The sequence below is a fragment of the Hylaeus anthracinus genome, unplaced genomic scaffold (genome assembly GCF_026225885.1).
Source record: "Hylaeus anthracinus isolate JK02 unplaced genomic scaffold, UHH_iyHylAnth1.0_haploid 11997, whole genome shotgun sequence".
In the NCBI taxonomy this organism is placed as follows: Eukaryota; Metazoa; Arthropoda; class Insecta; order Hymenoptera; family Colletidae; genus Hylaeus; species Hylaeus anthracinus.
In genome coordinates, this window is record NW_026534344.1 from 2911504 (window position 1) to 2923874 (window position 12371).

General features: G+C 36.2%; 2 protein-coding genes and 1 long non-coding RNA gene across 3 annotated transcripts; 1 reads left to right on the plus strand and 2 right to left on the minus strand.

Annotated features, from left to right (window-relative positions):
• Positions 1 to 1493: 1493 nt before the first annotated feature.
• Positions 1494 to 2526, minus strand: LOC128889429 (uncharacterized protein F10E9.5-like). The gene is made up of 2 exons (XM_054147065.1): positions 2164 to 2526; positions 1494 to 2081 (listed from the first exon to the last, which is right to left on the minus strand). Exons 1-2 carry the CDS (start codon positions 2385 to 2387, stop codon positions 1583 to 1585), a joined length of 723 nt encoding a protein of 240 aa, XP_054003040.1. The 5' UTR covers positions 2388 to 2526; the 3' UTR covers positions 1494 to 1582.
• Positions 2527 to 2771: 245 nt separating this feature from the next.
• LOC128889399 (TBC1 domain family member 15-like) lies at positions 2772 to 10422 on the minus strand. Its single transcript, XM_054147003.1, has 11 exons — positions 10297 to 10422; positions 7226 to 7428; positions 6324 to 6561; positions 5832 to 5924; positions 5254 to 5755; positions 4995 to 5171; positions 4832 to 4926; positions 4499 to 4697; positions 4202 to 4419; positions 3812 to 4126; positions 2772 to 3747 (listed from the first exon to the last, which is right to left on the minus strand). The coding sequence occupies exons 3-11, from the start codon at positions 6348 to 6350 to the stop codon at positions 3442 to 3444; spliced, it is 1932 nt and encodes a 643-aa protein (XP_054002978.1). The 5' UTR covers positions 6351 to 6561; positions 7226 to 7428; positions 10297 to 10422; the 3' UTR covers positions 2772 to 3441.
• A 379-nt stretch (positions 10423 to 10801) lies between these two features.
• LOC128889452 (uncharacterized) lies at positions 10802 to 11327 on the plus strand. The gene is made up of 2 exons (XR_008460449.1): positions 10802 to 11057; positions 11177 to 11327. It is a non-coding gene; the product is annotated as an uncharacterized LOC128889452 (long non-coding RNA).
• Positions 11328 to 12371: the final 1044 nt, after the last annotated feature.

Sequence of the window (12371 nt, forward strand, 5' to 3'; positions counted from 1 at the left end):
CCACGTGTCGATCGATAACTTGAATCTTCGTGAACGTTGATCGGAGAAAAATTTTGATGTGTATGGAGAACATCGCCGTAACACGTTTCCTTGACCCCTTTCCTAAGAAAGAATATTTGCATATAAATTGATCATTTGATCCAAAACGTGTTTAAATCGTAGAACATTGAGTATAATATTGATATTAAACCACTAATTTTGATGACATGTGTATAACAAAAATTGAACTACGTAGCTTTTGTAGTTTGTAAATATAACGACAGAAGGACACAGCTATATTTGTACTAGTGCTTATAATACTCAAATCGAAAGAGTACAATATAGAGTTCGAAAAGCTAACAAATCGTTCAAAAAACCCGTGGGAGTGTAGGTAAAGGTGGAGATCCGATACGTAACCAGTATCGACACCGCGACACGCGTTATCTCGATAATTAGGGGCTTTCTCTGGACCAAAGTATCGATGTCGGAGCCTCTCGAACTGGTTCCAGAATTCCATAGACCGTGTCAGCGGATCGACCGGGAGATAACGTATTGACAGACTGGCCGAAGAACTCTCTCGTCTGTCCTTTCCTAATCTATCTTCGATACACACCAAGAATATTTATTTTCTCGTGATCCACGATCAGTCTCGCGATACGTTTCCACGAAATAACTTTGAGAATGACGCATCTTATCGTAACGAATCCTCGATACGTGTACGATCTGTCTGTCGTGATCCAATAAAATTCAGCCTTTACAGTTGAGAACTGCAGGGATTACCGAGGAAGACATTTTCCTTTTCTTATTCCCACTCCCCCTCAGAAACTAACCTATCTAGAATACTTTAGCATTTTCATTTAAATAGAACTTCAAAGTTGATGATTCAAGCGAGACTTTCAGTAGATTGGTTTGAAAAACATATAGCTATGTGTTACTGTAGTAGGACATTTTTTGTGAATATATTAAGACACAATAAACAACCACAACAATAGCCGACCGTCATTGTAGACTTTATGACGGTGACCCCCGCAGCGAAAACGGCTGTATAGGTGAAAATGTGTGTGCCGATCAGAAAAGTCCTCGGCACACAGATTTTCACCCATACAGCCGCTTTCGCTGCGGGGGTCACCGTCATAAAATCTACAATGACGGTCAACTATTGTTGTGGTTGTCCATTGTGTCTACCAGCGAATGGATCACCCTGTATACAGAGGGGCTTGGCTGTAAAGTAATGATTACTTTTGTACCCATTAAAATTTGGAATAACTACTTTTGAATAAAGTAATTGCAAATACCATTACATGCTATGTATAGTTTCAAAAAATATGGTGATCAGAGCGTAAACGAAATGTATGTATAATAAACATAAGCAATGCTACATTCTATTATCAGATTTCGGGGCTCTATTCTATACCTCGTTTGTTCTCATGTACAGATGCACTTTGAGAAAGAAAGGTGTACGTGGCGTCATCTTTCGTCAGTTGCGAGGACAAAAGAAACACACCTTTGAATGAATGACATGTATGAAAAAGATTTACTTATATTTGTCTATTAAATACATATTTAAACAGATTTACATTTAAATCGTTCATAATCTTAGAGTTTATGGTTTTAAAGGTATAACAGGCCAATACTGAGGTTTTGCTATATCTTTGTGTCTATCAATGGTTGTCTGGAGGGCAGTTTCCATTGCTAATATTGTAGAGCTAGCATTGCCATATAATAATTTTGCATTGTTGTTCTTTGCATTCATCCATGCAGCTCCACCTTGAATACAAGCATTTTCATCTTCCTCCTCTTCTTTTTTGACAGATGATTCAGCTTCACGTTTCTTCTTCAATTCAATTTTATGCCTTATGCTTTGTTCCAAAAAGCTCATCATATCTTCGTTCACGTGGAATTCTAAATTTTCATTCTCTTCTGTGGTACTTGCTCCATCTTCCACTTCTTCTGCATTTTGGTTCTTGTAATCATAATTTCTTTCTGCATATGAAGAACGTTGTTGAGCATTCTGAGAAGCTAATGACCTCAATTTATTTCTCAATATTTTATTCTCGTGTTCTAAGGCAAAACAACGAGTCCTCCACCACGTTACATTATGTCTGTAACATTTAAATTAATTGTATAACAATTTCAAAAAATAAACATTAACATATCTACATGTAAACAAAATAGATATTTAACCTTTTCTGCCACTCTTGAGCTACTGTATAATTTTGCCAAAAAGAATTAGCTTGCATCTTATTGGAAATTATTTCTTCTTTAGCACTAACTATATCGGTACGTTCCAAAATGTATCTTTGACGATTCGCAGACTTAACCTCAAATTTGATTTTTTCGCAACGTCGTTTCTTCTGATGTCGCCTCTTTTTTCGTCCTCTATTATTCTTTGGAGCAGTAAATTCCATACCTCGTAATTAATTCTGTTGATAAGGTTTACGTTTATAGAAAAACCATTGTTTACATTTGTACGGGTATTCGCACGAACGAGTGACGCGACATCAACAGTGATAACACTACATAATCACGAATTTGATCTACCACGCATTCGTAATCAAAATATATATTATTTATACATATATTTTATTAAATTGTTTACATTTCTACCATGCCTGTTATTTTGATCATAAATTTACTTTCTCATTAATATTTTGATTATTCTACTTATGCCTTGAGATCAAGACTTAAATAGTTTTTTAAGACTAAAACAATTATCTTTTTCATATCAAGAATGATATATTATATAAAGAAACTATCACATATACATATATATATATATATATATATATATCAGAGATTAAACAGGTGGTTTTTATTAGAAATATACAGTACTGTCTGAAAGTGAGGCTTTGTACAAATCTGGAAAAGACATTTGAACTTAAGTGAAAATGACACGAGCACATAACATTGGTTGAAGTTAAAATATGATGTAAATTGCTTCTGCGCATCGTTCCAAATTGACTATGCATCGAAAGTATGATTATGAAGAAGAATATTTGTTTATAAGAAACTACGCTCTTATTTGCTAAGTATGCGCGGTCTATAATCTCTTCGTAATTACAGTGAATTTCATAAATATCTCAAAATTCAACGCTACTAACAATAGTTCTCGCTGTAACTTCGTAAATTCGAGGTATTATTTGACGTTTATACAACAAAATTTCAAGTTCAACGATCAAGACGTATCGTTTAGATGTTACTATTCTGCTTAGAACAATTCAGTGGGTATACAGTATAGATGTCTTTGTAAAATTACAATTGCAGTTTGTATGAAATGTCGTTTGCGCACGTCCAAGTTCGTTGAGTGCCAGAAAGGCATCGTAGCATTGTTCCAATAAACAACGCGCAAGTTCTCTTCGAAAAGTAGACTTCATATGCTGCTTTTTAAAAGTACGAGTTTTGTAAAATTGACTGCGGTGCACCACACATTTCTCAAATTATGATAAACGATCTGTCCTGATCTCACATGTACGATAAATTTAATCCACGTTCAAACGATACTTCGTTATCCCCAAGCTTAACATTACCACTTTCTCTACTATTTCTCCTGGAATTAGTATTATCTCCAATAGCTTCGACATCGTGGCCAGAAGCTTCGCCGTTTTCCGCAATAGTATTTGACGGCGTTTTATTCGAAGGTTCAAGTCCAATTATTGTACGAACATTATCGGGTAATTGATCCGCTACTGACATTAATTGATAATAAATACCTTCTGCTTTAGATAACATCCAAGGTAACTCAATATGAAGCGAAAGATCGTTTATATGCTGTAAAGAATATCGTATCTTAATTAACAAAAAATTACTTAAATTTATAGTTTAATATGCTTACCTTTAATATCTCCGTGAACCCATAACGATTTTCCATAAGCATGCTTCTTTCTGTGTCTAAAATGGCTAGACATAAAAGCAGATGAAAATTTTTGCATGGTAAGCCAGTCCATAATATTTCCCACAATTTCATTATATCGAGTGCGTTGAATTCTCTTTTAAATAATACTAAAAGCCAACGGAAGCAGAAAAACATATTTCCTGAATCCTGCATATTTAAGTAGTGTGCTAATTGCGGATCTGTAGTACTCAAGAGAGTATACAATTGGCACAATTGATCTTTCATTCCAGCTTGGTCAATATCAAAATTGGTACACTAGTTTGGGTATAACGATTTCGTTTTAAAATTATTATACAAACAATTATCTTCCAAAATATATAATATACCTACCACTTTATCCATAAACCCAACAAAGCTCCAAAACGCATCGACCTCACTTTCCATTAAACATAAAATAGGACTAAGAAGGTCACTCATACCTTGAACATACCCCAAATCAAAATTGTACATTACATACGTCATAAGAATATCATATAATTGTGCTAAATGTGGGTTATTATCACCCATGTAATAGGGATGTGTTCTGTCTGTCCTATTGACGTCCTTCTCTAAAAATGTATATCGTACATTAAAGTTATCATGTTGGCATAAATGTATTTATGTAATTATTTTACATTCGTGTATTACCTATCAAACTTTTTCGATCTCGATAATCAGAAAAATTATTTTCTTGCGTAGATGTCATAGACCTCCATTGCAATTTCATCATGAAATATTCATCAGTCTTTTTTTTCCTGAGTTCCAATCTTTCAATGTGTGTAGAATTCCATGGGTAATAATTTAATAAAAATTTCCATACTTCGAATCGCAATGATGGTGCCACGCCCTGAATTTTTACTCGTCTTTAGTTAATTCATTGTATTTCATTTTTTACGAGGGTTAGTAGGATATTTCGGGTAGTTTCTACATAAAATAGCTATTGATATAAAAAAAAGTTGAATTTAAATTATGTATACATACCCCACGAAAAATAACTTCTTTTACTTCTTGAGGATTTAAAATTCTCCCCTCTGAGTCCTTATATTTGTCCCACTGTTCTTGCGACAGTGGTGAACCTATCGTAATCACGTACATTTATGTACTTTATATAAAATCATTTAATGCAAAACTATTTCTGTTATACCTCTTGGACAAGGTGATCGTGGAGGTAATATCACACCCAACCCATGTTCTCCAATCACTTCATATTCCTCTCCAGAACCTATAGACACAGGTGGATGAGGAACATCAATTGACAGTGAATTATTTAGTATATCTGCAACTGCTTCTTCAACTGGACGTCTAGCTGGCTCTTTGTACACTATAATTTAGGATTATACAAAAAAATTCTTAAAAACCACATAGTATATTTTCATAACTCCAGGTTTTATGAACACACTTACACCAAATATCTGACAGTTTACTAAATGCTTCCAATGTTGTTTCATATGGACGGTTCTGTAAATTCTTCACAAATTTCCAAACATAATCAGAAGTATTTTCTTGAAATAAGTCTAGCTCAGCAAATGATTTGGTTAATACAGTCTGCACTTCGTCTACTACAATGTATAAATTTCTATTTGCTCGAGACTTTACAAATCTAATGAAACCTTTTAAAGAATTCACAAAACTTTCAGCATTAGACAACTGAAAGAAGGCAACATAGGTGGTACCATCCTTTAGCATAAATATTAGCTGTTGTCCTCCATGATTTAAACGAAAAGAGTTTAAATCTGAAAATAAAATTCTGACATTTCTTGTACGTCCAAGAGAATCTGGTCCTTCTGAGGAAGTTCGAGTACGCCTGGTATGCGTATCTACTAAAGACCATTCTGGATCTTGATCTTGGTTCTCTGATACCACAGAATCTTCCATAGGTTTCCACTCTATACATTTCCCAAAACTCTGCAATTTTAAGTCAAGTTACGTATATCATGAACAGCTTATCGCAAGAAATAATATATATGTAAAGTTTGCTTACATATTCAACAACATTTAATGTTCCTAGACTGTGAACTTCATCTTCTCTTGTACTTCCACCTCTAAGTACAACTCCCGTATGAATGCACAAATCCTAATTAAAATCAAGATCACAATTACATAAATGTTAAACAGAAACTGCATTTCATAAAATGTAACTCGAAATGGACGATTATTGCGTAAGCGTAATAGTAACAATAACAATCACCTAACCTCATTAACAATGTCATTAAACGAATGGAGCAAAATCACTTTATCCAAACGTGACAATGACGTATAATTGGGTGATATATAAAGAGAAAAACGAATGACATTTAAAGTTTCGCATGTCTCTGTATAAATTGTCAAAGGTCGTGTTGAGATATCACGGGCACTGCATGTGGATGGATGTTTAGAGTACGTCAATTTCAAAAACTGACGAAGCGTGACATTCGTGTCAAATTTCCCTTGTCGTGAAATCGTACGTGTACGATAGTTTACAAATGGTTCTCACCTTTCCCTGCTCCGTGGGCTCAAACATTTTGATTGTATTTCTGCGTAAGTTAGCAGGTTGGTCCAGTTACGGCCGATTTCGACGCATCCCTTCTACTATCTCGCAAGTTTACCTTCGCGTTCTCTCCCTCTGTTCTATTGTCTTCGCTCGCTCGCGATCATGCATCTGCGTGATACCGTTTACGAGTAGAGTGGGTTTGGTATGGGGCCAATTACGTCAAGAAGATAGAAATATTTTCCTGTTGATTTCGATGTATCTTTGATACTTGACAATCGTGCAGCATTTCACGGCACTTTCGATAACTTCTTACAAAACTACGCAACTATTCGATGAATATCAATCCTCGATCAAGGCTTGACAAACGCTAGCAAACTTGTTCGTAACGTAACATCTACTACGTATGAGTAAACATCTAATCGCGACCTCTGTACGAAACTTTAACTCTTTCTCGCTTACGTTCACTCATTCATTTCAATGTTGTGCGACCCGTGCGGACAACACGAAGTCCGTGACAACCTAAATACTAGTCTCTTGAGGAAAATAATGACTCTTTATGGCAGTACAGAACAGTCCAGTAACATGAAAATTCTAGAATTTTAACATAATGTATGCCCTTCTTCAGGATAATTATTGCATGCTAATTATCATATAAATTTTGGTTTCCATGTTGTTTTTCTTTCTTACAAAATTTCAAATTATTCTTCATCGCGATATGAATGTACGGAGGCATTATAAAATGTGAAAGTACCGTGGGATTGTTTTGACGAAAGAATTTCATGTCTGATAATAACTCTAGATCACCTTGAAAACACCTGCGAAATCGGTATCTTTAATGTATGTTTGTGTAGCCTGTTCACACGAATCGTTCCGTTCGTAAAGTAAATGTCAATGAAAGACCTCACCTGTTCGGTTGTTTCTTGATTAAATAAGGTGCCGTAGTCACATTGCTCATTCATTATCTCTAACTGGAACCAACTATTCGGGCACAAATCACAATAGTGTTGTGGTAAAGTGAGGTATTCCCCCTTGTTATATTTTCCTCAAACGGCCTGATTCATTAAAACAGGCTGTGCATGCCAATGTTTCTCAAACTTTTTCGACCTACCTATAAAATTATTTTTCTTTCATGCAGGAACTAAGTTTAACGAATTAGTTAATGTTACAGCTAAAAACAAAACATTTCGCGTCAGGTACTTTTTGATATATCGAGAAATATTTAATTGTCATTTTTCTTTGAAAAGAAATGTAATACTGCTTACTCTACTATTCCTGTACGTATAATATTGCTCAGAAAGATAGATGTAAGCAGATTGCGTTGTAAAACACAGGCGATTATTTGTCGACATTCGTCCGCAAAGAAAATAAGCTGAGGCAGTTTTTTTATCGACTGGCATTATTACCAGTAGCACTGTCGGTAGGAAGACGCCCAAGTTTGTAGTGACGATAGTTCTCACTATTGCTACTAAAGGGCTTCACTAACTAAAATGTAATGCAGATACCTGCTTACATATGTAAATGCAGAATTCGTTACCGACCTTTTAGTTAGCGAAGTCATCTAATAGCAATAGTGGGGACTATCGTCACTACAAACTTGGCCGTTTCCCCACTGACGGCGCTACTAGTAGTACCACTATGCAGCGATCGGTATGGTAGGGAGCGAAACATTTGTACACTTACCCGCTCAGTCCTTGCCAGAAACGTGTATTTTGAAAACGAATTATCACGTGTAATTTTAATTTACCACCATGATTTATTAACGAATCCTCACAATTAATTTTTTTTTTTTTATACCACTTATTAGAGAACATCTTGCCTGATACAAAAATATTAATAACGACACATGTAGGCCACAGAGGTATAACAGTCGTTCATTAGTGGCTTCAAACTATCGATGTCGAAATCGTATTACTATATCGATTTTATACTATGATTGAAAATATTATTGTTGTCTATTGCGAAAACACAAATCGTGTCATGATGATGCATTTGCACACAGATGTTTTCCTTATAGATAGTATGCCATGTATATCTTAACAGAAAAAAATTTCAAGCAAAAAAGCATGAAAGAGCAATTAAGGTCAATTTCTTTGAATTAGGTATACGCGATCTGTGATATCACAACGAAAATCGTCAAATCACCTTAACGTGTCTTTAGCTAATACGATAAATATTTCTATTTAGACTTTAATCTGTTCTGTCAAAAACTTTTTGAGCTAGAGCATGTAGTGAGAAACTCTATGTATCATTAAACGAGTTTATATGAAGTCACACTTGAGTCAGATCGGATGCTTGATCCTTTGTTCCAATGCATTCAATTAAAGTGCTTATTCGCCTTTCGCGATGCAGATGGGAATCGAGTGCAGTTGCACCGAGCATCGTTTGATGCGTACAACGCTCTGCGTAATCAGAGCGACACAACAAATCCTTAGATCGTGATACATTATCGTACAGGAATTTCAATTAAATACTGTCAATATACGATGTCCTTCCGAATAACAAAGTCTCGCAGGGCAATTGACGCAAACTCCAAATAATAATTTCTTGCTGTGTCATTGAGTATATAGGAGAAAGTTATAAAAATTATACCACTTTAGATATTATGTGTGCATTAAACACATATAAAGTATTCTGGAATGTTATTTTAGAAAATTTGTTCATAGAAATTCACTACTGAATGCTAGATAAAAGTAAAGAAATCGACAAATTGCGTGACTCTGAACACCGAGAAAAAGACGAAGAAGTAATAAGCCGCAGTTGCAACAAGGCAGTAAGTACACGATTACAGAGCCGCGGTCAAAGATGTGGAATGCAAGGATGGAAGCCTTTCTTTCCTAAGCATTCATAAATTTCGTCTTCTTAGAACCGAAGATGGTCTTGCGAACGTAGCTACGCGCTGCGAGCTGCGAGTGGAATTATAGAGAATAGAAACTGTTCACGGAAAAGAATAACATCGTCGAAAAGATCGAGCAAACACAATAACTATAAACCTCAGGGCCTGTAGCTGTGTTTGTTTGTAGCCACAGTACGGGATTAGGGATCCCGAGGTACCCGAGCTATAGCGAGGTCGATAGGATCCATTTGAAGTAAAAAGTATTTAATTAGAAACTTAGAAAGCCTTATTTTAGGTCATAAAATATAATATAAATAAGAGGAGATAATGTTCGCGCAATTTCGTACAAATCACTGGATCCGCACGCGAGCAGATACGAGGGACACGTGTATGTGAGTCACTATCAGAAAAAGATGAAACAAGTTCTTTGAAAATTATGGATCATGTGCATTCCGACGGCTTCGCGATACTTGTATTTCGTTAGTAAACCGACCAGTTAAGCAACGAAGAAGTATGAATCCTGAGCAGAGATGGGTCGCATCTTATTCGAATAGTATTACGAATGAAGACTCTGTATAGCGATTTATTCGCAATATTTATTCGAATTCGAGTTAAATCCACTGGTTGAAAGTTGTTTCTTCTATTCATTATTCGAAATTTCTATCCAGATAAGAATTATATCTATCTCTAATCCTAGGTTATTCTTGTCAACACTCAAGAGATTAGCAAATGTACGTTTTTGAATGTCACTGCGTAAGAGAGACGGATATTTACATTTTTTCGTAGTATATACATACTTGGTTCATGAGTATTAATAATATTTGTGTAGCTATTTATTATTCCGTTATTCTGAAAATTAAACCAACTTATTGGTCAAGTTATCGATAGGTTACAGATAAAATAGAACAATTTTCTTTGACCTTGTCCTATCTTTTATACTTGGACAGATTTTCATTGTGTTGCTCGTATCATTGAACTTCAATAACGGCTGACGCGATGAGTGTTAGAAAAGTTTCGGTGAAATGTACTTGATTATGTGGCAAGATATTTGCTGATAACTTATCCATTGTGGAAAGTGGTCATGGATTAGAGAAGCTGATTAATTGAGTTAATTTTTCAACGATAACAGTGAAATTACTGTACCTAATATCTATCACTTTGTAATGCGACGAGGAAGAATATAAAGTAATCGATTCACGTGGCTTTATTCCTGTTTGATTGCACTTTGTAGAATGTTCTAATCACGCCAAATGCTCGTAAAAAATACCTGAAGTCGGTACAATTTGAAGAAAAACTAAACCATCCTTCGAGCGTCGAGTCAACGCGAATAAAAATCAAAGAGAGTCCGACACAGTTCCAATGGATACTGTTACTATCGCATATTCACGTGTTTGTATAATTTTACAGTGCTATGCGAAATTCACGCTCCGAGGTTTATAAAAGATTACTTTTAGCTCGCATCGATGAGCGTTTTATGCTATTTTTGTCTCGTGCAATCTGGTGCGCACATGTACGGTATTTCGTGGACAATTTTGAGCAGACTCTTCTCCCAAAATACATTACTGCGGTAGACAGGTCGATTACGCAAAAATTGGCATGCGAATCCATCCACGATTTTACCGAGATGTTTCCGTATACAAACGAAGACGACGTAGAATCGATCGATACTCGGCACGTGCTCGTTCCACGCGGAAGGCGGAATGTTTAGTAATTCAATTTGCAACATATTTATCGGAACGATATAAATGTTATGTTTGGTGCGCGTGCATTGTCCGTTACGGCAAAATTTTCTAATACGGTGGGAGGCAACAAAGAACAAGCGTGACTGAATGACGTGGAAAAGGATGCTGCAAACGTGAACTTCGATCGCGCCTGTTTCAGATGATAAGAGTGGCAATAACAGAGTTGAACAGACCAGATTTCGCTTTATATAATAAATATAATTATGAAGTTTGTGGGAAAAGATACATTTTCTGTATCGTTAGTAAAATTCCATAATCATTCTATGCTGCATTCCATATAGTTTCGTCTACCAATTGTGAATCAAGAGTTGGATACTTACGCTTTGAAACCACCAAGAACAGTAAATCCGACAGGTACATTTTACTGTGCGAGGTTTCTCGATTACTCAGCGAAGAAAGCATGGCATAGATTTTCCGAGAACAGAACCAAAGGTATATTGTAAAGAAACTCTATATTTTCACGAGCTATAAAATGTTGAAATCGACTCGAACGTGATTTTACTGCTCTATATTTTTGCTTACGTGCCGCTTTCTGTCGAGAACGTATAAGAGTTTCGTGTTGCTTTCTCGCTTTGTTTTAATTGTAAATTAATTTTTTTCAATTTTACCAAATTCCTTTACGTCTTTCCTCATGGAACGCGTCGCGTTCGACAACCCATGGTTCACGAGGAACGTGCGAGCTCTTTAACATTATTGCTACTCATCCTCCGAGTGAAATTATTTAAATAGAAGAAGACTTGCAGAGGGTTGAAATGTAATAAGAAATCCCTGCTAAAAAGGTGTGCCATCAAATTTAATTTGTGGATAAGCAAGAAACAAATGCGATAGAGAATTTTAAGCGCGAGTCACTAAACACCTGAAAACCCAGGGAGATTCACCACTTGCGTCAGAACAGAAGCTAAACTTCGATCTTCATTCACAAGTGCGGTAGCCCTCGTCTACGGTCGTTCGGTTCATGTATCCATCTCTCTCTTTGCACTCGATGCGAGGTAAGCAACGCATCCTTAGTGCAGACGAACTTGCGGCTAGTACGGCTGCACCGAGCATCGAGCTGCGTGCTAGAGTATCGACCCGCAGCATGTGGTAACTCATTCTCCTTTCTCCTACGCTGTTTTCTTCCTTCTTCCTCTTATCACTTCGTTTCGCGTTCTGCTGTTTCTCGTCGCAGTCTTTCCAATAACATTTCGCTTCCTTTCTCTCTTCGACAAGTTATCCCCTCTCCTTCGCGACCCGCGGTATACGGAGTACGTCGAGGTCGAAATTTCCGCGAACGATCGCGGGATTCTCGACTCTACAACCATAAGGCACATTGTCGAGCATGCGCGAGAATATACAGGAACGAACTGGCGCGACTAAACACCCCCAATCAGATCAAAATTTGTATTGGATTAATGAATAAGAAGGTGAAATCGAAACCTATTCGGTTCAATAGTTACATTTGGATTTGACGAATGTTAAATATTTCTCTCTGTAAGT

Excerpts from the sequence above, each read along its gene's own strand:
- LOC128889429 (XM_054147065.1), bottom strand. The coding sequence starts at position 2,387 with ATGGAATTTACTGCTCCAAAGAATAATAGAGGACGAAAAAAGAGGCGA. Across the intron at positions 2,082-2,163 it reads GCTCAAGAGTGGCAGAAAAG|ACATAATGTAACGTGGTGGA; the intron begins GTTAAATATCTA and ends TAAATGTTACAG.
- LOC128889399 (XM_054147003.1), bottom strand. The coding sequence starts at position 6,350 with ATGTTTGAGCCCACGGAGCAGGGAAAG. Across the intron at positions 5,756-5,831 it reads CATTAAATGTTGTTGAATAT|AGTTTTGGGAAATGTATAGA; the intron begins GTAAGCAAACTT and ends TTAAAATTGCAG. Across the intron at positions 4,420-4,498 it reads AGATCGAAAAAGTTTGATAG|AGAAGGACGTCAATAGGACA; the intron begins GTAATACACGAA and ends ATACATTTTTAG.